This window comes from Balearica regulorum, chromosome 1 (assembly GCF_011004875.1).
Source record: "Balearica regulorum gibbericeps isolate bBalReg1 chromosome 1, bBalReg1.pri, whole genome shotgun sequence".
Classification (NCBI taxonomy): Eukaryota; Metazoa; Chordata; class Aves; order Gruiformes; family Gruidae; genus Balearica; species Balearica regulorum.
The window spans coordinates 37,859,202-37,886,854 of record NC_046184.1 but is presented as its reverse complement, the minus strand read 5'-3'; the positions used below and the strand labels follow the sequence as shown (position 1 = coordinate 37,886,854).

At 42.0% G+C, this 27,653-nt stretch overlaps 1 protein-coding gene across 5 annotated transcripts in view; it reads right to left on the bottom strand.

Moving 5' to 3' along the window:
* Nucleotides 1–27,653, bottom strand: part of TBC1D30 (TBC1 domain family member 30) — a 57,008-nt gene that overhangs the window by 22,693 nt on the left and 6,662 nt on the right. For 3 of the 5 annotated variants that reach the window (XM_075745793.1, XM_075745783.1, XM_075745822.1), the window contains 2 exons: nt 2,675–2,736; nt 2,223–2,288 (listed from right to left, as the gene is read on the bottom strand). In XM_075745793.1, the coding sequence (XP_075601908.1) occupies nt 2,223–2,288; nt 2,675–2,736 (128 nt within the window). Of the gene's footprint in view, nt 1–2,222; nt 2,289–2,674; nt 2,737–8,496; nt 8,884–27,653 lie in introns of those variants that run through there. The other 2 variants (XM_075745803.1, XM_075745812.1) reach the window with 1 other exon arrangement.

Below are 27,653 nucleotides of genomic sequence, written 5' to 3'. Positions count from 1 at the left end.
ATGTAGAGGAATGCCGCTGTTCTGCCTCCCAGCAGCCTTTGGCACTGCCGACATCCTACTGATGTTGTTTGACTGGATTCTTTATCTCTGCCAGCCCCAGAAAATAAATGTCACGTGCCACAGCAATAATGCAGATGCCACCCTGCTCCTTCTGCTGCCAGCAAAGGAGGCAGTCAGCATGCTGCTGAAACAAAATGCTTCCTTTATTTTGGTATCAATCTTAAAATCATTGGGAAACCAGGGAATAGCAGTGAAAAGACCCTTTTCTTAACACTACTTCTTTGGTTAGCATCACGTGGTCACCTGTGAGCAAACACAGAGAATGGCAGAATGAGAAGGAAAAGACAGAGATTTGAGTTGGATGATGTGGCAGAACATACCCTCAGCAAGTCTGCTGATGACACGAAACTGGGAAGAGTGACCGATAAGCCTGAGGGCACCTTGACAGGCAGGAGAAATGGGCTGACAAAAACCTCATGAAATTCAACAAGGAGAAGTGCAAAGTCCTGCACCTGGGAAGGAACAACCCCAGGCACCAGTATATGCCAGGGACCAAGCAGCTGCAAAACAGCTTGGCAGAGAAGGAGCTGGGGGTCCTGGTGGACACCAACTTGACCATGAGGCAGCAATGTGCTCTTGTGGCAAAGGTGGCCAACAGCCTCCTGGGCTGCATCAGGCCGAGCACTGCCAGCAGGTCAAAGGAGGCAATCCTTCTTCTCTGCTCAGCCCTGGTGAGACACACCTGGAGTGCTGGGTCCAGTCCTGGGCTCCCCAGTGCAAGAGAGATGCAGAGCTACTGAAAAGAGTCCAACAAGGGGCCACTGAGAGGATTAAGGGAGTGGAGCATCTCTCCTATGAGGAAATGCTGAGAGCTGGGACTGTTCAGCCTGGAGAAGAGAACGCTCATGGAGGATCTTATCAATTTGTATAAATATCTGAAGGGAAGGTACAAAGAGGACAGAGCCAGGCTCTTCTCAGTGGTGCCCAGTGACAGGACCAGAGACAAGAGCACTAACTGAAACATAGGACGTTCTGTCTGAACATCAGGAAACACTTTTTTACTGTGAGGATGACCAAGCACTAGCACAGATTACCCAGAGAGGTTGTGGAGTCTCCTTCCTTGGAGATATTAAAAAGCCATCTGGACGTGGTCGTGGGCAATTGGCTGTAGGTGGCCCTACTTAAGCAGCAGGGTTAGACCAGATTAGCTCCAGAGATCCTTTCCAACCTCAACCATTCTGCGGTTCTGCCACTCACATACCACAGAAAAGTGTCTGAGACTTACTGGAGTGTGGGAAAAGAACATTTCAGGAAGGAAAAAAGGCTGTTAGATGGATGCAATGATTCACCAGAGTTGTAGATTAAAAACACGATCATAGTGGTGTGAGGAAAGTGATACCACAGTAAGTCTTCTGTTCCTCTTTACAAATCAGGGAGAAGGAAACAGTTCGGTTTGGAAAGATAGCAAGAAGATAGCAAAAAGATCTGATGCATCAAAAATATATGGAACTACATGTATTTTATAAACCTTTAAAATATTCTTTTTATTAAAATTACATTTTTAAAGCCGAGATCATGTGACTGACTTAGTTTTATAGAAAAGATGAATAGACATGCCTTATTTTAGACTCGGGAAGTGTTGCTAAAGAAAGCAATAAAGTAAGTTCAGTAAAATCCCACTGGACCCTTTCCTACAAAACTACCTCTGCGCAATTTCCCATTAATGGCACACTCTACCATTCTACATCACTCCTGACTCTGAACTTCCCTAATATAAGCAATCTACCTTCCCCCCATCAAACGTTTCTGTGAACATTCTTGTCAGCACTAGCATCTATCAACTTCACCTTCATACGTATGACAGCCTACACTGGAGATTTGCTCTCCTTTCAGTTCGTCTTCAGCTGCGGGGGCAGCTTCACCACTGCAATTCTTTGAGACTGACAGAATGAATCAATAACATCTGCACCAGAATAAGTTACCTAAGCTGCAAGCGGAAAGACCCCGACTATTGAAAACACCATCTTGACCTGTCTCCTCAGTCTCTCCAGCTGCCTGTGAGAATATCACTGAAGAATGTAAACTAGGAAAAATCCTCAGTACAACTTAAGCTTAAAACTTACAAATATTTGTTAAAAACCACTGATAATACCGATGTCATTCACCTCTCTCCTGAGAAACTCACAGGCATTATGTCCCACAAAGCATGCAGGTCTACCTACCTTTCTCCGCCATTCTTTCGGTATGCCTGTCGGCAATCTGGCCACTGCTTTGAGTGCATCATGCCACTAAAAGTAAAAGCATCCAAAAATCCACCATTAGTTTAATGTAACAGTATGGAAACATTTGCAACACTGCAGACAGGCACATTCATTTCATTTTACTGCACACATTTCAGAGTTTAACTGCTTAATCCACTCACAGGGAAAACATAGATTCATTACTTAATGATGTAACAAAAATGTAATATTCTAGGACATAAAGACATATGAGATATCTGAGTAAACAATGAAGGCCTATTGCATTTTCCAAATACTAATGGAACAGCTCTTGATGCAATTGCAAATAATATGCTGATATTATGATGACAGATGCACTTTTGAACTAGGGCAAGTACCTTCATTGAAGAGAATCCAGTCCTTCATAAACTCAAGAGAAAAATGAATCAAATTACCTGCTGAAAACCATTTTGACCTAAAGATGGTTCAAGAGTGAATTTCAGTTTTGTATCAACACCTAGGAAAAAAAAAAAAAAAAAGGAAAGAAAGAATAACAATCATTATTTTCATTTAGCTCAGAAGGGGAAAAAACCCCCACAACTGAAATAAGAACACAAGATTTCAGCTACAGGTTTCAACAACTACATTTCAACCTGTTTCTGTGAATTCTTGTCTTCATAGTGGATTCAAGGCACATGTTAAGAAGTACATGGACAAGTTTTTAAAATGCAGTAATACCCTCTTCACATTAACAATGTTGTTTGGCACAATTTATTTCACTAAAAATCACGTACTTCACTATTCTACAAACTATATTTGTACATTGCAAACTATCATATGCATCCACAGAAAAAACCAGAGACACACACAAAGAGTTTCTTTCCATTTCAACTTCTTGGCATTAAATCACTCAATACTCATTTCTAACTTGGGGTACTAAAATTATTTTATTGCTCAAAATATCAATTTTTTTATAGTTCCTCAGAACGTAAAGCACATTTGGTCAGTATTTTCATTTAAGCTTAGATTTTGTTTTGGCCATAGGAGCAAATTATTTTAATTGTTATAAAGCATGCCTGCAAATAGTCTATAATACAGAATATTACATAAAATACTATGATCTGAAGTTTGGTCTACACTAGATGCTGATTATGGCACTTGATTATGCCATAACACGAGGAATAGTAACAGTTTAAATTCGCTTTATATCCCCCATTTTGTAGGTACAAGTCTTTGGGCCTTCAAGCGCCGCTGTCCAGAGCCGAGGTGCTGAAGACCGCGGCGCATCCCCTCCCTCAAGTCTTCTGGCACGAAGAATAAAGTCTTTCTTTATTTTTCCTCCATAATTTAGTACGATGTATTGCTCCATATTTTAAAATATGTTACGTATAGCTTCTTGTCTTTTAGAATATCAAGCCAAACATTTTTAATATTTATTTTAATAGCCATACACACACACACACACATATATATTAAAAAAAAAAACCAAACCCAAACAGATTTTAATCCTGCAAGGTTTTAAGTATACAAAATCCATGCTAATCAACTCACCAGTAATACTCAGTGCTTCAGAAGACTAAGCCTGCGAGTCTGACAAACCCAAAATGTAGTGGCATTTGCTAGTTATGGAATGTAAAATGTCTTTCAGAGTTTGCATACTGAAGTGGTGATAAGTAATTCAAAAGCCTTACTGCCTGATAAATATATATTTAAAGACAAAGACTTCTCCTTCAAGGCTTTTTTCTTTTCCCTTTGGTGGTGGAGAGGGAAGAGAAAGAAAGATCATTCACACAAACCCCAGTATTGTTTAGAATTTTAGCATTTTAGAATTGCATCACTGAGATCAGTGCTTTCATTTCCTTGCTTCAGATTTAAAAAAGCATGCTTGTCAGATCTAGAAAAATAAAAGCTTCAAACCATAACAGAAATGCCTTGAAAACATTTAAGGATTAACAGTTATTCCTGGAAGTAACTGTTATTAGTATTCTTCCCCATAACTCCATGGCACTCAGCAGGGACTCCTAATAGATAAGTCTTTCCATAATAATTCAAATCAATGTAACAATGCCAGTAACCTCCTAAGATGAAATTGTATCACGTTTGCTGTAAATGCAAAAAAGTGAGTCTCATTCCCAAGCAATCTTGTGGTATGTACTGGAAAATCCTAATACATATAAAAAGATATCATGACCAAGAACTCCTTTTGTTAAGGTAATAGATGTTGACTTGTTATCTAATACTGCCTTGTAGCTAAGACACCTTCCAAAATAATCATGTATTCATTTCCAACTCAGCAGCCAAATATTAATCACTTCACAGTTTTCTAAGACTTAAAGATCCCAGTAACAACTTCTCTGTCTTATGAATTTCATAAGACAGGTGCAAGAAAAGATGGCCAAGTCTGCAAAAGATCAAGCACAGTAAGATAAAACCACATGAACATCATGAACACAGAGGTCACACAGGGGCCCTGATAGCTGTCTCTCTTGATTAAATGAGACTGAAATGAGACCCTTGAATCTCCATCTACAAAAGTTTATTAAATCATGGCAGACAATTAAGACAGGTGTGAAAATTATTAGAAATGAGAATAACATCCCATGGTAACACCAGACCACATGGTACTCTCTCTTCAGCATGGCGAGGAACCTCTCAGTCAGGGCATGAACTGTAGCCTCTTGTAGAAGCCATGGAGCCTGCATCCCCTTATTTGTTCCCAGTTAGAAATATTGCCAAAATCAAGTTCTGTGATGGTTTTATGACAGGAGAGGGGAAGAGTCATGGGAAGTGAGCCATAGACCATACAGGAATGGTTCCTCATTTCTGTCCCACTTTAAAGACTTTACATTTCCCAAAACCAAAAAATTACAACCTTGTTCAACAGAAATACAGCAAGTAAGCAAGTAAAAAGAAGCTGCAACATGAACACTACAGACAGAGCAAGGAAAGGCTATACCCACCCAGGAACTTCTTGGGGCATCTGCACGAAGGCAACCAGCAAGCTGGGAGCAGCACCTCACTGCCTGTTACTTGTTTCTGGCACAAGAATCATCTTGCTAGGTGCGGTTTCTGCACTCTTCTTCTTCCCAAACCTTCCTACATCCATCGTTTCGCTTCTCCTAACAAATCTCCCATCCCTGCACATACTTCTTTTCTTGCACTCAGTTCTGTCATTTTCATCCTGTCCACTCTTGCCTGGATCATCACCAGCCTTTCTCCAGGACCTCCTTCCACATACCATCTTTCGTCCCTTACACTTCCATTGTGTGCTATGTCTTACCAGCCAATCCCTTTAATTCTGCATCCAGTTGCCTTCTCCCAACAAACTAACTTAGATTCCCTGATACCTTCTTCCCCCCTCAGTACCCCACACCTATCCAGCCCTTCCACAGACCTTCTACAACCATTTTCACTGGATTTCCCCTTTTTTGTCCATCCTCTATCTCCAGGCCACATTCCTCTCCATTACATAAATACATGCTCTTTGCTTTTTTGACCCTTAGGGCCTTATGAGAACTTTTTTACACAGCTCCTCCGCATGGACAGCCTAGTTCCTACTCTTGGGGACTGTAAGTACAGTCAGTACAACTCAGCCCTTTTACATCAAGCCAGCCAGGCTCTAGTGTCATTTGACACATTAAGTATCACCTCCAGGTCATAAACTTTCAATGGATACTTCATACTTCAAAAACATATTAGCCCATGTATGCAGGAATGTTTTGGGAACACATATGAATTAACTACCTAATCAAAGGTACAGCTGTTTGGCACAAGTCAAATTTCTGAAGGGTAAGAGAATACCAAAATATAGCATGTTCAACACCCTTGCAACCAGGTCACCTGAAACCAATACGGAAAAGATATTTAAGAAAAGAAAAAAAAAAAAGAGGAAAACCCCACAAAACTCAGTCCTGTTAGCTTTCCCATGTAAAACACACTATGACTCCTAACAAAAAAAAGGCTGTAAGAGGGAAGATTATACCCCTAGGATTCCCAAACCCTAGCAGTCTTGCACTGCATGACCAAAATGTAGCACAGGATCACATGATGAGCCACAAGACAGGAGAAAAATGTTGTGGTCAGCCAAGTACCTGGGTTAAGGAACCAAATCCCCACTCCTCAGCAACGTTAAACAAAAGGATGGGGCAAAGTCTGGGATTTTTTAAGAAATACTAAACCAGAAAAAGTGTATGAAGATGATCTGTTCTGATGCACGTACAGGAGCTATAGCTTCAAACTTACGCAGCACATCACTAGGTTCTTGGCTGTACTTAAAAGCAGTTGTTGAAACCTCTCCCATGGAAAGCAAATAAATATTTTATTGAAAACAAATGAGGAAAAAAGCCTAAAGCAGCTTTGTGTGCAGTGGGAGTCCAAACTTGGGGAAAAAAAAAAAGGCAACGTAAACTACCACCTTATTGTCGCTTGCTGTTTCAGGAAGATTCTTAGCCTTGCCCTGTAATTTATCTCTAAATGCAGATTTTCATCTGCAAAATGGGAAATAAAAGTAACACCCTGAGCAACTCTGCATGAAATCACTTTTGCCAGGAGCCAGAGCTCACTGGGATGTACCAAAGCACACCTAAAATCTGCAATCTACAGAAACTTCTCAATACAGACAGCTGATACAGACACTGTGTCTGTCTCCATCACTCTCTGAAAGCATGCATCCTGAATGATGTTACTGTACGTACTTACATATGAACAATATGGAAACCCCAACCCAGTGGGATTTCCTAACTTTAAGACTATGGCATTCATGGTTAGATCATTCATGTCTCAGATCATTTCCCCTGGTCTTTGTGGGAATGTAAGTAAAAGAATGTCACTATCCAGATAACATCATTACCTGGGATATTAGAAGATTACTGTAGAAGCAGGGGGCTGTGAGAATTACAAGTCAGGAAATCTCTCTGGTAACAGCAACCCCATAAACCTATACCATATCTGAGACCTTATTAATAATAGCATCTGAAACCCACCTCAAACACAGAGGCAGTCAGCACTGTGTGCCTGATGCACACACAGCTAGTACAATGGGAACCTGAACCTTACACATTTCTATGCATTGCGCTCTCATTATTTTAGTAGAGCTCAAGCTTGCATGTTTTGCAAATGTCTAGGACTAGAGAACAGCTCAATAATGTTTTATCTATAATTAACAGCTCTGACACTGCAAATTGAATTTAAATTTCCAATACTTCACCAAAAAAAAAAAAAAATCCAAAATTTTGATGGCAGGTAACTAAGAATTTAGTATTCAATAATGATCACCTGTCAGTGCATCTGCTGAGAGCCCATTGCCATGGAGCAAACACACATTGTTGTCTGATCACTTGGCCCTTAAAAGATTCTGGATCCTGCTTCGGGACCAAAAAAGCTGCAGAGCTGATGCCTTTCCCCTTCCGAAAGGCACGGTTACGAATTTAGACAACACCCTACCGCAGACAAAGGCTGGGCGGGAGGAGTGCGCTCCAGCAAGCCAAGAGTTAGCAGCTTTAGCGGGAAAGACCTGGTGAGGCTGAGGGGAGAACGCAGGGCCTCGGTGGCTCGGCCCTGCAAGGGTGACCGGGAGAGGCTTGCGGACAGGAGCGGCACCGCGGCCCGGGGGAGAGGGGAGGGAAGCAGCAGGGACCGGGCACAGTCAAACGGCACAAAAGCCGTTGCGAGGCGGCGACGCCGGGCGGGAGGAATGGGGAAAGGAGACGGGAGAGCTAAAGAGCAGAGCCGGATCCGCCGGGTGGGGAGAGCAGGAGGAGCCCCCCGGGGAGCTCCCACAGGGCCCGCGGACACTCGGCCTCCCGCCTGGGGCCAGCCTGGCTCCCTCGCCGGGGCTGCCTCGCACCCGCCTCTGGTGCCTCCTCCCGTTCCTCAGCCCGGGGCGACCTCGCAGGCCCCGCTCCGAGGCCGGCCCAGCCCGGGTAGGATCCGCACCGCCTCTGCCGCCGCGCTCCGCACCCCCACGCCGCGCCTCAGGCCGCGACCACGGCGCCTCGCGCAGGCCGGGCCCCGCCGAGGCTGCCCGCACCGCGGCGGCGGACGAGGCGCGGCCATTTGTCTCGGGCCGGTGCCGGCCGCCACCGCCCCCGGCGCGCAGCCCTGCCCCGCCGCGCCTACCCGCGGCCCTCATCGCCCTCCGGCCGCGTCCTCCTCGCCGAGCCGTCCCCGCGAGGAGGAGGCGGCCCGGGCTCCGGGCGCTCCCCCTTCTCCCCGCTAAGCTGCTTAGGGGATTGCAGCCGCCGGCTGGCCGCCCAGCCGGGGGGGGGAAGCGGGTTACCTGGCTCCAAGGTGCAGAGCAGGCGCGGCGCCGTCCGGGAGATGCAGCTGCGCTTCTTGAGGACGTTGCTGAGGATGGTGCCCACGCCGCCGCCCGAGCTCTGCCGCTTCAGGCATCGCCCGCCGCGCCGCAGCGAGCCCGTCAGCCTGTCCTGCCGCATGGCAGCCCCGGCCCGCCGCCCCGCCGGGAGCTCGCTGCCTGCGGTACCCGAAAGCTCGTCCTAGGGCGGCGGGGCCGGGGACATGGCGGGGTGGGGGGGCCTCGGCCGGGCTGCGCGGCAGCGGCTCGCAGAGCTAGCAGGGATCTGCAGTGCAGAGACAGCAAAGTCGAGGTGCGGGAGAGAAGAGAGAGGACAAGGAGAGGAGAAAGAAAGAAAGAAAAAAAAAAGGGGGAGAGAGAGGAGAAAAAAAAAAAAAAGAGTTGCTCCCGCCCACAATCCTAGCATCACTGCCTGAATAAACCAACAGCCTCTCCTCCTCCTCCAGCACCACCTGGGATGCAGCAGAGGAAGGGGAGCAGCAGCTCCGGTTAGGAATAAAGGGAGCCCAGGCGGCTCAGCAGCAGCAAAGGGCTCAGGACAGCAGCCCAGCCCCAAGGCTGCACAGAGCTCACCCAACCCATGCAATACCGACATGTCTCACCTGACACCTGTTAACAGGGGGCAATATCGACATTCCTGCCAAAACGAGCTAAACATCCAGCAACAAGACTTCTCACGTTAGATTCTTGCCTACAGCTGGCCAGGTACAGATAGTCCTGCTGCCCCTTTCAAAAATCTGTGCTGGGAAGGAGTCCCACAAATGCTACCAGACCACGGAGCAAGGGGAGAGCAATGGATGTAACAGTATCTCCACGCCAGCCTGGGCTGGGGTCAGGTCCCACGGCCAGGGCTGCTCAGGGACAGCCCCAACAGCAGCAAGAGCAAGCAGGCTGTGCAATTTCTGTGTTTCTGACTCTCCAGCACAGAGACTTTGAACATCCTGCACTAAAACAACAGCTTTTTCTGTGAATCTAAACTGCAACTGCAATTATTACTAATGACGTGCCATGCACTAAAAAAAGAAGTTATTCAACAGCATTTTATTAGATGGCTTTCCAGTGCTGTTATTTGACCTAACAGCATCTTAAAAGGGTTTGATACAAAATTTCAAACTAGTGGTTTGAATGACAAGAAGGAAAAGTATATGAAATAATGACAGCTTTTACAATCTAAACCACTTGGTGTTTCTGTGGAAGGAGAACAGATTTATCACACCACATTAGCTGGGCTCAAAGACCAGAAGTCTGAGTCTACCTGCCAACATCTGTAGCTTTGAAACAACAGTTTGCTCCTTTATTAAAAAGGTGGTTTTTATCAGCCATGTGACAAAGATAGGAGAAACTGGCAACAGATAAGCAGCAAAGCCAATTACATAAAATACACACAATATAAGACACAGAAGCAAGCCTTTTATGTTTTAGATCAGATATAGCTATCTTTAGAAGTTACTGTTAATTTTTCAGAGAAGTATGATTTTCATCATGCCTCTTTAAATATCTCTTTCTGTTTTGGAGAAAAATCACTAGATTTGAGCTGCTAGCTTGCACTCTGAATAGATAATTAAGTCTGTGTGTTGGTGGTTCCTTTTTTTAACAAAGGTGACACTTCCCTGCTGAGGTAGATGATGCAAATCACTTTATTTCAGTGCCAGCTGGAGATGATGATTTAGTGGTTAAAGCGTCAAATTTGAAATGAATTAATCTCCCTAGGTGTACAGATTGTACCAATGGGATTGTAACAGAAACATTTAAATACAGAAATAACAGTATAATCTCTCTAATATTATTCTCCTCTTCCTTGAGCACCATATACAAATAGCACCACATCGTTCTTGGATCATTTCAAGACTGGCTAACCCAACAGCACGTGCCGTTACTCAAAGATTCAAGAGCCATAGGCAGTTTCAGGAACTACTTGTTTTCCATACAGTGAGTCATCCCACTAAACTGAACATAATCATATGTTACCTTTGATTTTTAAACAATTACAAATCAGCTCAAAGACAGACGTCAGTATTTCATTGATGAGGATAACCAGCTCTCAAAATGAGAATTCAGTGTCCTCATTACTGCTATTTCTCCTACTTGTCATCTTGTCACTGTATAAGAAAACTGAAAACAATCAGGACAATCATTCTGTGACTTGGGACACAGCTACTTTTAAGGACCAGCATACCATTAAGGAAGCTTTCCCACATACCAGCCAAGTAACACATTAATTTCTTCTTAATCTTAAGAAGAAAAGGCAAAAAATTAACTTCAGGAGACAAAATGAAGAAGCCAAGCCATACTAATGGGTTTGATGACTCACTGGATTATTAGCACAAATAGATTTTAGAGACACGGATAAGCCTCCCATTAAACATACATATCCATATCTTAAGGGCAAAAGCTTAGCTTTTAGAAAAGTGGATGGCATTGGGTTTTAACTACTGATCAGGCAAAGCCTCTAATTTGCCTGCTGCAAGACATGTTCTGCACCACTCCCTGGACTTGCAAACATCTAAGCATGACACTGCACGTCAGCAGCTTGTATAAATTTGCCATATTCCCCACCGTTAAGTTGCAAATAGTCTTCAACGACGGGAAAATTTCAAAGTATATGGAATAGCGCAGCTCACAGACAAATCACCATAGTTTCAAGTTTGTGAAAATGCAACAAATTTGAACTCAAAGATGTCACCAGCTATCATGAATCTAGTTTGATCACCAACTGCAGAGAGGTCTGGCCATGTCCAGAAGTCCTCACCTGCAATTACTGACAAGACCGATAACACTAAGAAAGGATTTGGGGAAAAAAAAAATTAAAAAATTCAAAACATTGTGGCTAGCCCAGACATTTCAGCTCCAAATATTTTGTAATAATCAACCTGAGACGTTGCTTTACCCCGCTCCCCGTAGTTCATTTATTCCCTCCCACACAACAGAATCACTTTCTGCAAAAACCTTACCTCCTCATTTGGTATCTCTTTGCAGTCTTACCACCAGCAGCTGCTAAGCATGCCTTTTAAAGGCCAGAGCATACTTTGTAAGAAATACCAGTTCACATGTGTAACTTGCTCGATTGCTACAATCGGCCTTATGGTGATTGGTCCTACAATCACCACCAGGTTTTGACATAAGAGAAACCAACTCCATTTACCTTAAACCTCCCTGTTCATCAGCCCAATTCTCTCTGTCTGCACTGGAGAGGTGTGGTCTCTTACAAGGAGGTAAGAGACAGGCAGCTAGAAAGGGAGAATGAGCACAAGCAGATGGGGCAGCAACAGGAACAACAGCAGAAACAGGGCCACAAACCGATCTTGCTGACAAAAGGACGTGTTTGTTTGCATGGAGCTTTAACTACCCAAACCCAGGATGACTGGAACGCACAGTTCACTGGTTCTCTTCTGATGCGTGCAAAGGCGACTGAACGTAACCAAAAGACTAAATGGTAAGACATCTTCAGCTGCATCACTGTATTTCATGAGCTCCATATCCTCCCCTTTATTTCATGCAAAAGTGAACAAACCTCCTGTAATTCTGATTTGCATCACAATATCCCAGTAAAATGGTGAGAGTTTGGGGACAAAGCATGCTTGCCACACTTCTAGACATCTGTGTTAACAAAAATACTTAAAGCAACACATACCCATAAAAAATATTGTAATAAATATATTGTATGATAATATTGTAATATGTTTCATCCCAAAGTATTTTAGAAATGACATTTAGGCAGCTTCACTACACCAGGTGCTGATACAGCAAATATCAGAAAGCATGTATATATCAACAAGACGAGGGGAAAAATTTATTGCAACCACAAGGCAAAACCTATTGGATTGACCACATCATAGGCCATTGTTTGCTAAGCCCCAGAGTTCTGTACGCTACCTTTAAAAGCCCACTAAATATAAGCAGAAAATGTAACCCCATTACCACTTGACTTCAAATAGCTCTACAGAAGTTAACAATCAAGAAGTTTTAAATCTGTACCAACACATGTTCTGATGTGCATTCTAGTTCATCATGAACTTCAAAAGTGAAAAGATTTCACTTTCAAATTGCAGTGTTTAAGAGAAAACACATGGAATGAAATATGTCCACTTTGGAAGGAAGAAAGGATAAGGCAGTTTGAGATTCTCCCAGGAGGCAGAACTATTTTAAATACATTTAGCCCATTAACCCATCTTCATCACTGGAGCATAAAATTCCTACCCTACCCAGTTCTATATGTGTTCTATTATTAAACATCCCCCCTGCCCCATTTCCTTCTGCTTGATCCTAAAAGCCTAAAAACAAGCATGACCCACCTGGAGTTTCACACTCCTCCAACGCACAAGATGGAGCCACCTCTTACAGCTTGAAAAAGAGGCCTCTGGCTCATTGGGTCTTTGACATTGAAGGGCACAGGTGATGCTACAGTGCATGTCCTTGAACATGAAAGCCCTCAAAGTGGCACAGTCCAACACTCCTCCCACCTCAGCCTTCAAGTAGAGCATCCCCTCCTGCATTGCCAGTCCTGCTCTACAGGCTCTATTACTGATTTTCTACCTCACACACTGCAGGCGAGCAGATGCTCTGATCTACCAGGTAGCTTTAACTATTGTGTGGACCACCACGCACAGAGCCTGTAGCACTGTTTTGCATATCCACAGTTGCGTGAGCACATGAAGAGGGAGTCTACTGGTAAGAGTGGACAGATCTGTGTTATACAGAAGGAAAAACATGATTTCAGACTAAGAGATTCAGTTCTGCCACCAAGCTGGTCTCTGCTCTCAGACAACTCATCCAGGGTTGTCTTTTCTGGACAAAGGATGGTTCCAGAACCAATACAAAAATGAAGTTTTGCTACTGTATTTGTGCCTAGAAAAGGTTCATTTTATGGACTTTCAACAAGGAATCAGGAAAATGGTGCAGTGTGTTGACAGGCCACAGTCTCATCAACACAGCACAAATATTTTAAACTTTCCATTGCATTAGTCATCATTTGTATCACTTCGTACATAAATGTCACAAAAGAGGTCAGGACCTCACTGTGTTCTATATTACATATCACAGACAAAAAAAGCAGAGCCAATCCTTGCCTAAAAAGGTATTCAGCACAAATATAAACTACACAATGGACAGGAAATAACATCTATGATTTTCAGAAACAGAGAACCAAGATTTAAATGATTAGTCTCAGGAAGTGTGCAGCAGAGCCAAGAAACAAATCCAAACATGCTTAATTCTCATTCTATGCTTCCTCTTCCTTTAGACTCCAGGCATTTAGCCTTCTTATTTATTTCCCCTTCCAAAAACTGACAACACCGTAAGTACTCTTTAACAGCACCTACTCTTGAAGGAAACCCTAAAACAGCCCATTTGTTCTTGGAGGATTTAAGACAAACTAGAGAGGATCTAGGGTATTCTCTTTTTAAAGCGTGCTCTTTGGCCACGGGGCCTTGTTTATAGCTAAGATTCTGATAGAGAATATTGCCTGCATGTTGTTTAGCCATATCTATTGAGGACTGATCTAGAGAACATAATTAAAATAGCACTGCTTAGTGTAGTGTCTTCCTTTTAACAGGGAATTAATCTGCAAGACTCTTACTCCTATAGGAAGCTCACAACTGTGTATACACTACATGAACCTCCAGATTACCACAATCAGGATTTGGCCAAGAGAGAACTTCAGACTCAAGATTCTTCATTATGATCTTTAGTTTTGGGTTGGTGTTTCGCTTTGGTTTTTTGGTTTTTTTCCATTCTCCCCCTTCCCTCCCATACACACTATCCACTCCTTTGTTCTGTACTACACATGTGCATACATTGTCATCAATCCTGTCCTAAAGGTAGAGAAAGAGAGAAGGTTCCTTTCATAGAGACAGGTCTCCTTCACCCCAACATCACCTACCCACAAATCTGTGTTGTAATTTATCTTTTTGGAGTGATGGACAGTTAGACTTAGTAAGTGTATTAACAAGTTGAATAATATTCATAATCATATTGCTTCTTGAAATTTTGGTAGATAAGATACACTCTGAGAAGTATGCCAAACTTTTCCAGCATCAGTGCAAACACTTGAAATATCATACATCTGTAATGAAGGCATCTGTAAACCAGTTGTGAAAGCAGTTTCTAGCAGCTTACAACACAACAGGATGGAGCTGTGATGACCAGTTTCCCATCTAGGGACACACCACATTCACAGGCAGTGAATCAGTACAGGTAAGGCTGACTGCAGTCCCTCAATTCGTAGGTTGTTCTCAGAGTGGCACAAGACGCTTATGCAATAGGATCACGTGGGTGAGAATATGAAAGCCCTCAAAAGCATCACAGGTTGCTAAAACAGAAGTACAGACGTGCCTGTAACCCCCTTCAACCTGCCTATAACCTCTCTCTGTTTGTGAGGATGTAGCTGTTTCCATGAATGGGGAGATGCAAAAAGACTTGCCATCTGAACAGTACCAGGGCTAAGGCAGCAACAGCAGAACCACTTGTACTTGTCTCCCAGACCCACGCACAATCCAGGAGAGTATAATGACCCTATTTTCCCAAGTTCTTTAACAAACCACTCAGCAGTAAGCTACAAGCTTTTCTTAAACCTGTCCCTACACACAGTCACACTGAAAGGCAGGAATATATTAATATTCAAATGCTTTACATCACAAATTATTAACTCTCCTCACTGTGTCACCAATTTACCATCACACCAATTAAAAGCTAGTATTCTGCAGCATCTGGAGTTCCTAGGCTTTGAGGATGAAAGAATTACATTTGCTGATAACGCAGCAACCCTGAGCACACAAGTGACACCAACCAGTGCCAATGGGCTGAGTACAGATGATGGCCTATTTCACCCCAGGCCCATCACTGGGAAGTGACTGTTCCTAGAGCTTAACAGGAGAGAATTGAAAGAATTCCTGAAAAGTAGAAACCAAGTCATGTTTTTTAAACACTGTATGCCACAGATCAAAGGCACCTCAAATATTTCAAGAGCAAAAAAAAAAAATCTACTCTGACATTACAAAACAGACGCAATGTTGAAACCTTTAGGTTAATGTAGGGTTCAAGGGCTGCACTGAAAGGACAAGGCAGAGATATAACTCAAAACTATCCATGTGGGAAACAAAAAGGGCCTTAAATATAACATTGCTTGATCACAAGCCAGGACTAAGTTAGTTCCCCTTATTATGCCAGTAATAGAGGAAAACAAACTTGCACAACTGAGTAAGCCTGATATTCTATTACAGCTTTTTGTATTCGCTGCAGTGCCCATAAATCCTAATTCTGGGCTGCAGCATTATTGTAGTAGGTGCTGTACAAGCACAGCAAAAAACCAGACTGCCTGCTTTGAAAGAAAGAAGAGAAAACACATTGGGATACAGAGGAGCAAAGGGAGACAGTGAGATGATACTGGAAAGCATGGTGGTCAGTAGTCTTAATATAAGAGCTGCAATTGTGTTTCTGTAGGCTTCAGGGCAAAGATAAGTACCAAGGGACACACGTGAAAGAGGACAATGAAGTAGCATAAGGTCAACAAGAGGGCTGAGGGATTAGTTTTAATCATCACTTCAAGTTCAGCATGTCTAAACACCTACAAGAAAATACCGACATGGAGAGAAATTGAGAAGGTGCTTGTTTTAAAATGTTAAGTGTGGGATGGAGGTAGGAGGCATGAGCTAACCTTGAATACTGAGTAGAAATGAAAGGATGTGACAAAAGAGAAGAAAAAGTTGTGAGGAGCTTTGGATATTAAATCAATGAGAGCAAGACATTGACGAGACCTACGATGACCACAAGGGAAGCACAGGCACCTAGCACTCATGCAAACACCTACATCCAAACACTAGAATATAGGTTTGTTAATCACAAGCTGAAGCCCACTGCTACATTTAATTCTTTGGACATATGTATGTTGTCGTCCAAAAGGGCAAAAGTATACCCAGGGGGGAAAAAAAAAAAAAAAAAAAAAAAAAAAAAAGAGTTTACAGAAGCTTTCTATGTCCTAAATACTTGCCACAAGCTCTTTATCAGAAAAAAACAATAGATAAATAAGTGGATAGATCTTCTCATATGAAATTGCAGGGGAGGGCAGAATTCAACAAGAGCATCCAAGTTTCTTATTATTTTTTTCTAATTTGGTTCAACTGTATAAACAAACTCTAAAGTTATAATTGCCACTTGAGGAGCTCAGTCATCTGTGTTGTCCTGATGAAGAAAATACAAGAAATGGGGGGGAGGTGGGGAAAAACAGGGAGTCAATTTATTTTACTTATTGCCTTCATGTGCCAACTATAAGAGTAAAGCAGATCATACGCAACTACATTAAGCAGATAGTTGCATGTCATAAGCAAGGTAAAAGACATGCCATGCAAGGACTGCTAAAGTAACAATATATTTTAACTACTGCAGTAACCAGTAGCATAAAGTCTAGAGTTAACAGCTGGAATAAGAGTCATAGCAACGCTTACGTGCTTGATAAAATATATAGAGAAGACCTTTTAAATTAAATACAAAGTAATGAATTGAAATGAGGTCTCAGAGAGCAAATGTCCTTTTTTTTTTTTTTTTTGGTCAGAGACATGAACTGCCTCTACTGAAACATAGAATTAAAAATATTATTTTGGTAAGGAACATACTAAGAAGAAAGACTGTTGGAGAGGCCTACATAAAAACATTGCTGAAAAGCATGATTATAAAAATTAAGAAATGTTCCCTAACCTTGCTAAGTAATATGAAGTAAATGCATGTCTTGGCCAGTATTCACAACCCAGAATCCTGCTTAAATGCTACACGGTCATTTTAAAAAAACAAATCACCAAGTCAGCAGAAAAACTAATGCAATATATGAAAAAAGAATTCTGACAGGTATGATTTGCAGGTACACTTAAGATAATATTTGCAGAAGAATGGAGGTCATAGCAGATTGCAGGGTCCCAGCTCTAAAACTGAGCTGCTCTTCCTTTATTAGGATCTGATTATTTGCTTAGCGCCTAGCATAGAAATTGAATTTTACAGTGTGGATCACCAACTTCATTGGTCTGAACTGCTATTTTAGAAACAGCAAGATTTTAATCCTCTCAACACAATTAACGAAAGCAAAACCATCTTATGTCCCCAAGACAAGATTTATCCAGACAGAACACTTTCAAAGATCTTAGATTAAAAAGTAATTGTCAAAGTTAGAAAAATTACTAACCACAAAACACCTTTGCTTTGGGCCGGGAAGCACTATGGGAATGGGACCATGTTTATACATGGAAGTTTTTATATGTTTATTATTTGCAGTAATGCAAAGGACATCCATCAAAGACTAGGCTCAGGTTATGCACGGCTTTCATTAGACACATAGCAAAGAGACAGGTTGTTCCTGCACTGCCCAAGGATAAGGAGTCCTGCTTCCAGCACGGATCAACCCTCTCCTAGTACACATGGCCTCCATGGACAGAGCTCTGCTACGCAGGAGCGGAAACAAAACCCTTTCTGGGGCTGGGGATGGGAATGGGGTTCACTCCAAGAGAAGCTCATATAAGCCAAAGAGCTCTTGGAACCACAAATCTCGATCAGTCAATACAGAAGTCCACCACCACCACTCAAGTTCTTTGATCACATATACATTGGTTTCCATTTGCAGATCCCGCTAGTTCTGTGAAGAAATGGAAATTTTCCCAGGAAATTTTGCATGTAGGTGAAGCTATTGCAACCCCTAGTCCTCCAGACCACATAATTCCCTTCATCTCCCATGTTGGCCATAGCTGCACAGAGCACATTCTGTGAGTGTTGGAAAAGGAAGTGGCTAACAAAGCAAAGGAACCTCAAACTACCACCTCCCCTTCCTAAAAAAAAAGTATGTACGTTAGTCATTTAAGCAAGTCTGACAGAGATAGTTTTTTTGCTGAAGTTTCTAAGATGAAGATGGAAAAATAGGTATCAGTTACGATAACATTACCACTCCAAGCTTTTTTATTCAACAGTTAAATGACAAAATTTCAGTTCATAACCCACTCTTACATTGAACGGAATATGTTTACAATTTATCAAAGGCTCATTTAGTACTGAAGCCTTTAAGCCTTTAAAATTGATTTTGAACATGTACACCACCAGGCAAACATGAGTTTTGGTAACAGCAAAGCTCTGATGGTTTATTTACTACTGTGTAGCTTGGGACAACGCACTTCACTCCTCTGAACATGTGCTTCTCTACCAGCCTTCAAGTAGTCTTGTCTCATTAAAAGTTTGTTTTTCAGAGCTTTGTACCATGTGTTTGTTCAGCGACCAGCTCATTAGGTTCCTGACTTCATTGGGCCTCTCTAGGCATTACTATAAATATTATTAATATTTCTCAGATTAGTATTTTTTTAAAAAAAAAGATCAGCTATGTACATGATTACCTCCTCATTCTGGCTTCTTTTAGTGTTACTGGGTAATTATTTTTCCTTCAGCCCAATAGCTACTGCTCCAGTGACCACTGGATGAGATAAGAAATTAGCATAACATATTGGAGAAAAAAACCCAACCCAAACCAAACAAACAACAAACTCCACATGAAACTGTTAGCTATCAATGATGCCTAATCCAACCCAAGAACCAAAACCTGTTCATGCTCTGTATTTTGGCCATATGTATTATATGGATGGCAGTAAAAACATATTGATCAGTACCAGGTTGCTGTGATTTTAGAGAGGTAACTATAATTTATAGGGAACTAAATTTAGAAGCTGTTTCACTGCTGGCAAAACATAGAAAGAAATTTCCAATTTTTACCAAGAAAGAGATATAAATGATAGGTCTGTGTCACTTTCATTTTAGAAAGTGTTTAGTAAGATGATGTAACATGGAGATGGAACATGGGCTTGACTTCCTTGGCAAATTTCAAGGGTAAGTGAGGAGCGCTCATTTACTGCTCAGAAAGTCAAATTTAGGTTATTAATAGCTTCAAGGAGAAAAGCATTTTAAAATGTAAAGTTTTCATTTAACTCTTCCTCCAGAGCTGCTCCAGCACGGAATTATAAGCAGGACTATTGATCCAAGCAGACTAAGTTCACAGCCCACTTTTCTAGCATCTTGTTTTTAAATGTCAGGCTTATCTCACAAAGCTGCAGAAACATAGCTGCTAGCACGCCTGATGCTCCATAAATCAGTCTATTCCTAGCACTAATTATCCCAAGCAGCTGTTATCCTCCATTTGATCTTCAATATCCAGGAAATCTTTCCTTCAAAGACTAACTCAACTAAAGAATGTTTAGCACATGCCATATTCGGAGATAAAAACGCATCTGTGTTACTTAATGGCCACGTACCCTGTTGGGCATTTTCAGTGAAGCCCCATTAACCCTCCTACAAGTTCACAATGGTTGGAAAAAAAAAAAAAAAAAAAAAAAAGGGCATTTCATTAGGAAAAAGAACAGCACAGTTACTTGAACTGAAGTGTAATCCCCAGAGGGATAAAAGAGGAGATGGTGCTAAGCTAGACAAGTGTGAAAGATGCATACAATCTAATTGCACAACTTCTTCTCTCAGGCTGTTTCCACATCCACAAGCTTGCTAGAGAAAGATTAAAGATTGTAATGACATGGTAATATGGTTATGCCGCTCACATAGCCATCCCTGCTGTGAGCTTATACATGCAAATAAACCCTTACATCTTGATTGTCCAACATTTGCCGTAGATGCCATGGCTTTTCACTACCTGCAGGAATCGGAGCAGGATCTGTCATTGGTTCAGAAGTATCTAAAGGATTTGTGAAACACGAATGCACCCAGGTGCACTTCTCACACCTCACTCCTTCATGCGTGGCTTTTGGCAGCACCGCCTGTACAGCCAGCTTCCTCGCAAATTCCCAGTTAACGCAATGAACTCCCAGGTTATACCCTGGATGCTGACAATGCCTTACAGCAAAGTGCGTGACTACTCAGCCCTGTGGGCTGAGCCCTTTGCTCAGCTGGGCCGTGCACCCTACTCCTCCCTCCCCGGCCAACACTTGCCCTGCCCCAGGAACATGCTGGGCTGGAGCAGGGTGAGTTCAGTTTCACACTCTTCCTGCACCTATGCAGAAATCAGCACCTCGCCTCATTTAACCACAACAATCCCAGGGTGACTAGATAAAAGCCTCACTTTTCCGGTTTTTCAGGGAACTACTAGATTAATCAAACTTTACCACTGATCAGGTAGCCATTAATAGCTGCAAATGAGCAGAGGGAACAATTTCTGATGTCATGACTGACTGACAGGGACTGTAGACGGAGAACAGGCTGTTCTGACTGTTGTCGTCACAAACAGCAGCATCCTTCCTTCGGGTGACTGCATGCCGCCTCAGTTTGAGCTGATCTAATCCCACCTTCCAAAGTTACTGCAGTACTACAGAAATAAGATATCACTGCTCTGAGAAACACTTTGTTCAGGCAAATTATTATATAAGTACTACAAGTATTACTTGATAAGTAATCCAAAACACTCCCCCACAATAATCTATCACATTAATCCCTATTTCTAATACTCAGGAAGTATTTTATGTAACAAGTACTATCCAATACATCAACTTTTCATGGCACAGCTGTTGTGAAAAGTGTAATTCAGTGCACTCAAAATTCTAGATGCATCATAAAACTAATCCTGCGGGGTCAGCTACCACTTTGCAAGAGCAACAGGTTTACGCAGAAGAATATGGAAAAGAAGCCAAGCAGTCAACCTCTGAGTTGTATGCATACCCAAAACAAACACAATCTCAGGTGTAGCACTAACTCAACCATTTCACTGTTGTCACAGCTGCTAGCACACTGACAAAGAGTATCTATTATCTCCTATACCGAATGTTGCAGGACAAGAATTTGATAGAGATTCTGCAATCTACACAATCTAAATTTTCTGTTGCAAACTGGGCCTAGATTCAGCAGCCAGATTATTGCTTTCAGAAGGATTTACTGAATTTACTGTTCCGTTGCATGACAAGCAATGAAGCATCTACTCCTCAAGAATAGTTTTTTTTTATATTGCAACCACATTCAGCTGTTACTATCCCATCAATTTTTACATAATAAAAAAATACTGCAGAACTCTATATTTTTGGAGGGAGGGAGAAGAAAGAAAACTAGTTGTAGTTAGATAAGCAGTGGCTGATGCTCTCACCACCTCAGGTGACCATTTCAGGATGTCCCTTCCAGCTTAGCAGCTGGGGCCAACTACTGACACACTTTAGACAGGCCATTTTAGCCCCACTTCAGCCTCACCCCAGATGTCTGCCATTTCCCAGGGTGAGCATTCAAAGTGGGGGAGAAGGAAGGATACAGGGGTATGGCTCTGAATTTCACAGGGCTGATACAGAAGTGGGACACCACAGCTGGTTGACCAAGGTCTCCCAGGTCTCACCACAATCCTTTGGGTGCAGGCCTGGTATCTCCCAAACCGTAAGTTGCTGTACTCAGCGGCTGTACTTGCATCTGCGTGAGGCACATTTGGGGCTAAGTTTGAAGCTCAACAGGCAGAATAGAACAGGCAGCTGAAGACTCTCTCCTCTCAGAGGAAAGTGCCTGAGGTCAGCTGCTCATTTTCCTCAGCTTCGACCCAGCCCTGAACCCCTAGGATCTCCCCTTCCCAGGAAAATCCCACCCCTCCAGAGAGAGCTGAACTGGGAAATGAGCAGCAGCGAGCCAGGAGGTAGCAGCTGCCTCGGTCTCTTAGTCAGCAGGCTACACACTGTCCCCAGGAATTTACCAGCAGCAGTGACCCCAACTCTCAATGCAGACAATTTCCTATTAGGAGTAGCAGTGGAACAATTCTTAACAGAAAAAAAAAAGCGTCAGTCAGGTATATTCTTACACACCCTATTGATAGTGAGCACTGCCCAGTGTCCCTTGGCACTAAGTACCTAGATCCGGAACAGACTCCCAGGGTTTGTGACAAAAGCAATCCTACCTCTGCATCCTGCCACTACTTGAAGCAGCCGCCAAGACTGTCTGCTCAGTTAAATCTTGAGCTGAAGGAGCCCATGATAAAAGCTGTTTGAGAACCGCGCAAGTTTCAGCCAATGATGAGATGGCATTTGTTCGGAGGGGGCAGGGAGGTATTTTTGATGGAGGTTAGACACTTCAGTGATGAGAGTTAGGGACAAAGCAGCATAATACAAAGTGCGTGACATGGAAAAATAAGGATTTGTATAATCCCTAAAGATGCAGAAGGCAAATACATGGCTTAAGAATGCATGTGGGCTCCTCAGCTCCCTAAATCAGCCTGGCAATCCCAGCGTTGAGCAGCCAGGGAGCAAGCTGCAGAGATGGCTGGCTGCATGTTCCCAGCAAGATCTCAGTAACAAGGCTGGTTGGAACCACTCTAATGGAAAGCTCTCCCATAAAATACCAGCTTGTGGAGTGCAAAGTCCTTCACATCAGAATGTTATCTTTGATGAAAACATATTTCCAAACACTAAAAGCATAATTTTGACTCTTTTTAGAATTAAACATTTTAACATCTTACTTAAAAATGGCTCGTTACATAACATGGAATGTAAAAGGGCGAGGTGTCAAAATCTGAACAAAGCATTTTTGTTCAAAATGTAAGCTTTCAGAATTTTGCTTCACAAGCAATTGACTTTTGTGAGTAGGTGTTTTATTTCGCACTGGAGCAAGATATTTTAGTTGCTGTATTCTTAAAGCAGAATTTCCCTCAAAGTGAGGATTCCAGGTTCTGTACAGCTCTAAGCACTAGTTCTTGCCATCTTTTGAATCTTATATTCTGCAGTGGTACAGACAACAAGAACTTTTCAGTCGAGATATGACTAAATCAGACAGCGAATCAAGCCTTTTCTTTCCAGGGAAAATACATAAATAAATAAATATATCCTTTTTAACACCAGAAAAGGAAAGAATTTTTACGTCATCTTGTGAGTCAAGAAACTGAAATTAGCCCCAAAGTGGCCTCTGAGGGATACCAAATCTGCACAATCACACAATTTGCCAAGTTTGTAAGGAAACTGATTGGACAGTTTGTTTACAGCTTTGTTTTTACAGTGGGGAATATCAGCAAAAGAAGATGTCCACCAGCTGAAGTATTTTGAATTAGCCAGCCAAGGGCTTCTATGAACTTGCACAGCAGTCAGCTTTCTGGGGCCAGCACAGATCATCCTGAAGAGCTGGCTGGAGACAATGAAGTGGGGTGGTCTCTCCCTGTAAGGCTTAACAATGCTACTGCTCATCAAGTGATCAAAGATGTCAAAATTCATTACCTACAAGATCCATGCTCTGTGCACACTTCCCATCAGCAGCACAATTACACTTTAAGTCTGGGAACTTTATTGATAATTCTCTAGAGGAATATCCCGTGAGAGGCAATGGAACAGCACAGTGCTGTACCAGAATTTTACTGACGTGCTGCTCTGTTAAACTACTTCCCCTCACACTGCTTCTCCGAGTCTCAGCATCCTAGCTGCACTGCTCAAATACCAGGTCCAAGATAATATTCTCATCAAAAGAAAGTAATCATGGAATTCACTACCTAAAAACTCCCTGGGATTATTCAGTTAGTGATTAGTTCTCAGCCTTTAACACAGAAATGGCACTTTTCATGTGGTTAACTTCCAAAACTGCATACAATGCTATGATAGTGAACTCCCAATGGCATTTAAAAACAAAAATCATTGCCCTTGCAAAGGACCAACATCTTGTTCAGTATTCCAAACTGCTGATACTATGTTTGATAACACTCGCTTTTCTCTTCTTTCTCCCAGACTCACTAACAGATTTCCAGAATAAACAATCTAATTTACATTAGCAAATACCAAAGATGCCACACACTTACTCATTGAAACATTTCTTCATCACCTGATGCACAGCAATGAATGATGCTGTTTGCAGTCCTTCTCCTCCAAGCCTAGCGTTAAAAGCAAAGTAATCCTTCTCAGTCCAGGCTCCCATTGCAATGGAATAAGCTTTCAGATTTCACAGAATCTTGGCTGGCTGAAGCTGAATGAAATATGATAATCAAATGGCATTTAATTTTATAGTCACCACAATAGGTGGCTCTTTTGAAGGCTTCTCCAGTAACATTTTTAAGCATCACACAATTTATTAATAATGCTGAACAAGTCAGTTAAGATCACACTTAAATCTACAGTCATTTTCCCTCATGCACAGCCCATACGCAAGGGACTGGCAGGTGAACTTCACCATCCAGACCAGAACTGCTGCCCTGTGACCCAATGCAGCTTATGGACCAAGTGCACAGCTACCATCCCCACTGAGCCAAGCTCCAGCATCCCTAAATAAAGATTCTCTCCTTTTTTAACTGTCCCATTACTTCACTCCCTGCAAACCAGCACAGGACATAGAATGGATTACAAAAATCCTTGCTAACCAATCCTCAGCCCACCTCTACATCTAGAGTCATAAGTAACAGAGAAAGTCTTCACTCTGTGCAGCATAACTAACAGATTGATGAAAATAGCAATAATTAAAAATCAATAGCAATGTTCTATTTATTTACACATGTATTGCTACAAATAGGCGACTGTAAAGAAAATTCAGACTACCTTTAGTACCAGTTTAAACAAACAACTTAAGATGACTATAACATTTTCAAGCTCATGATTCTGTTGCGTTCCATTTCCCTTTCCCCACCAAAAGGCCTCAATGGACAAAAGATCAGGTGGAACTAAATTAAGAACAATTCATCAGGAAAAACAAGAAGTAGCCACAAGCAATGTTTCTTATGTATGCATTTCAAAAAGCCACAGCATCAATTTGAAGGATCAAATTCATTAGCACCCACAAAGGGTAGAGACTAGTAATGTAACCAAGCACACAAATAGATGAGGTAATAGGAAAGCTATCGAACCGAAACATGCGGCCAATTGAGTCATTTGAGGATGACTCACATGAAATCAGATTCCATAAGAAGTAAAGCTATTTTAACCGCATCAAAGGAGGAAGGTACTTTTGATAGATCAATTAAATAGTTATTGCTATAAAAAGTTACTGAAGCGGATTCATCTGGCTTCAAACATCAGAGCTACTGAGTTAAATTTAAAATGTATTAGACAAACACCTTGAAAATGAGACACAGTTTTCTAAATTAATGACCTGTCTCTCATCTATTTGGAAATATAAATTAGAGCTGGAGATGAACACAGCAAGTACATGATCAGACAGTAATATTTTTAATGTTTAATACAGAACATCCTCCTCTTTAATGTATATTTCAGACATTAAAGTGAGGAACATGAAAAGCAAATACAAGCTTAAAATTTGCCCCCTGACATATAACAATGGAGATGGGGGGGGAGTGTAGTGCAAAATCACCACAGCAGTAGCACTCACTGAGTAACTCAATTCTTCATAAAGAACGAAAGAAAAAAAAAAAACACAGAGCAATTGAGGTGTTCCAGGTTAAAGCATATTTATACAACTGGAAGAATACATCAAACTACCAGGAAGTGAGTAGGAAAAGACAGCTAAGCCACGTGCATAACTTGACCTGCACAAATTATTACACATGTACACAAGTGTTTGCCCCATGTTACAAGACATCTCATCCACAGTGGCAATCATAGAAGCATATCATAGAATACCAGGTTGGAAGGGACCTCAAGGATCATCTGGTCCAACCTTTCTTGGCAAAAGCACGATCTATACAAGATGGCCCAGCACCCTGTCCAGCTGAATCTTAAAAGTGCCCAGTGTGGGGGAATCCACCACTTCCCTGGGGAGATTATTCCAATGGCCTCTTGTTCTCTTTGTGAAAAAAACTCCTCTCCAAGAACCTTATGAAGTTCAAGTTCAAAATCAATATTAGCTGTGTTAACAGCCCACAGTATATTGTATTAAAGCTGTTCTTACACCTTTAATCAAACTTTCATCCTAGGAACTAAAATTTGTGAATACCTTTGTTTTATAAGAAATGTTGAGGGATGAGGAGCGATGGAGAAAACAAGTGAGTAGATAATTAGTGCATGCAGGAAAAAGACAAGGAAGAACATGTGAAAGAGACCAAGAAACAATGTGAGGAAAACTCAACAGATGGGCAGTAGTCTGACGGAGAGCCAGTGGTAGACACTGCAGGGTAGACAAGATGTAGGGAGGGGAAAAATGGAACAGGGCTGAGAAGTCCAATATTTAAAGACTGAGATCAAGTGAGAAAAGCTAATAAAGAGTTAGGAAGGGAGGGGAAAAAAATGTGGAAGATGGAACAGGACATACAGATACGACAGGACTCAAGCTAAAGAGAAACTTTGGAAGGAGGGAGCGAGGAGAGAGAAAACAGAAGTTTGATCTACATGTGTGAGTACTTTTGCACGTCTAAGTTGTATTTATCCAGAGACACCTGATGATGGTGATCTCGCCCAGTCTTCTCCTAACCAACTCATACAACTACAGCATCAGGCAAGGCTTTCCCAGTTTTCTCTGAGTGAGTTCTATACTCTGTGATGTGAGTTGATGCTACAGAGACAGTAACACTATCTCAGAAGTTGAGAGTTCATCCCCTGGAATAGTGATCTGCACCCAGATGATGCCTGTTTGTGCTGGCTTTCTATCCAGTTAAGATGCACTCAAAGAGATCACAAGTATTGCTAATAAGTATATACATAAACCTCTGAATTTCTGTAGTTGTACTCTAAAACATTCAGCTCAATTAGGAGCTTCTGAAGAACCTCCACAACCACGTGGGAATTAATGACCTCAGTTATAATTAAGAAGCCTTTTGTCACCATTTTCCATCTACTTCACATAGGGAACTTAATACTTCTTTAGTGAACAACATTCATTTGACAGCCTGACTTTAAATCTTTTCATCCAATTATTGCCTGACCACATCTGCAAAGCACTTCCCTTCATGTTTAAGGAACGGATATGAAAGCCACCAACCTATGAAAAACAGATACACACCGCTATCTCTGCACAAAATAAAATATTCTGTCTCCCTCTACTGGCTCTGCATTAAATCAAACCAGGAGGAGAAAAAGAAAAACTAGAAATCTAATGTTTATTGTTATCTTAGAGAATTCTATACAGGAGTCAATGCTGAAATAGCACAAGAATAATGCTTATTTTTAATCATAGTTTCTAAACAAGTATTACAACAGAAAATACTAAGAGTCTTTCTGAACACAGCATGAGATCCATATAAATTTATTACAGGTACATAGCACCATAGCTACGTAACA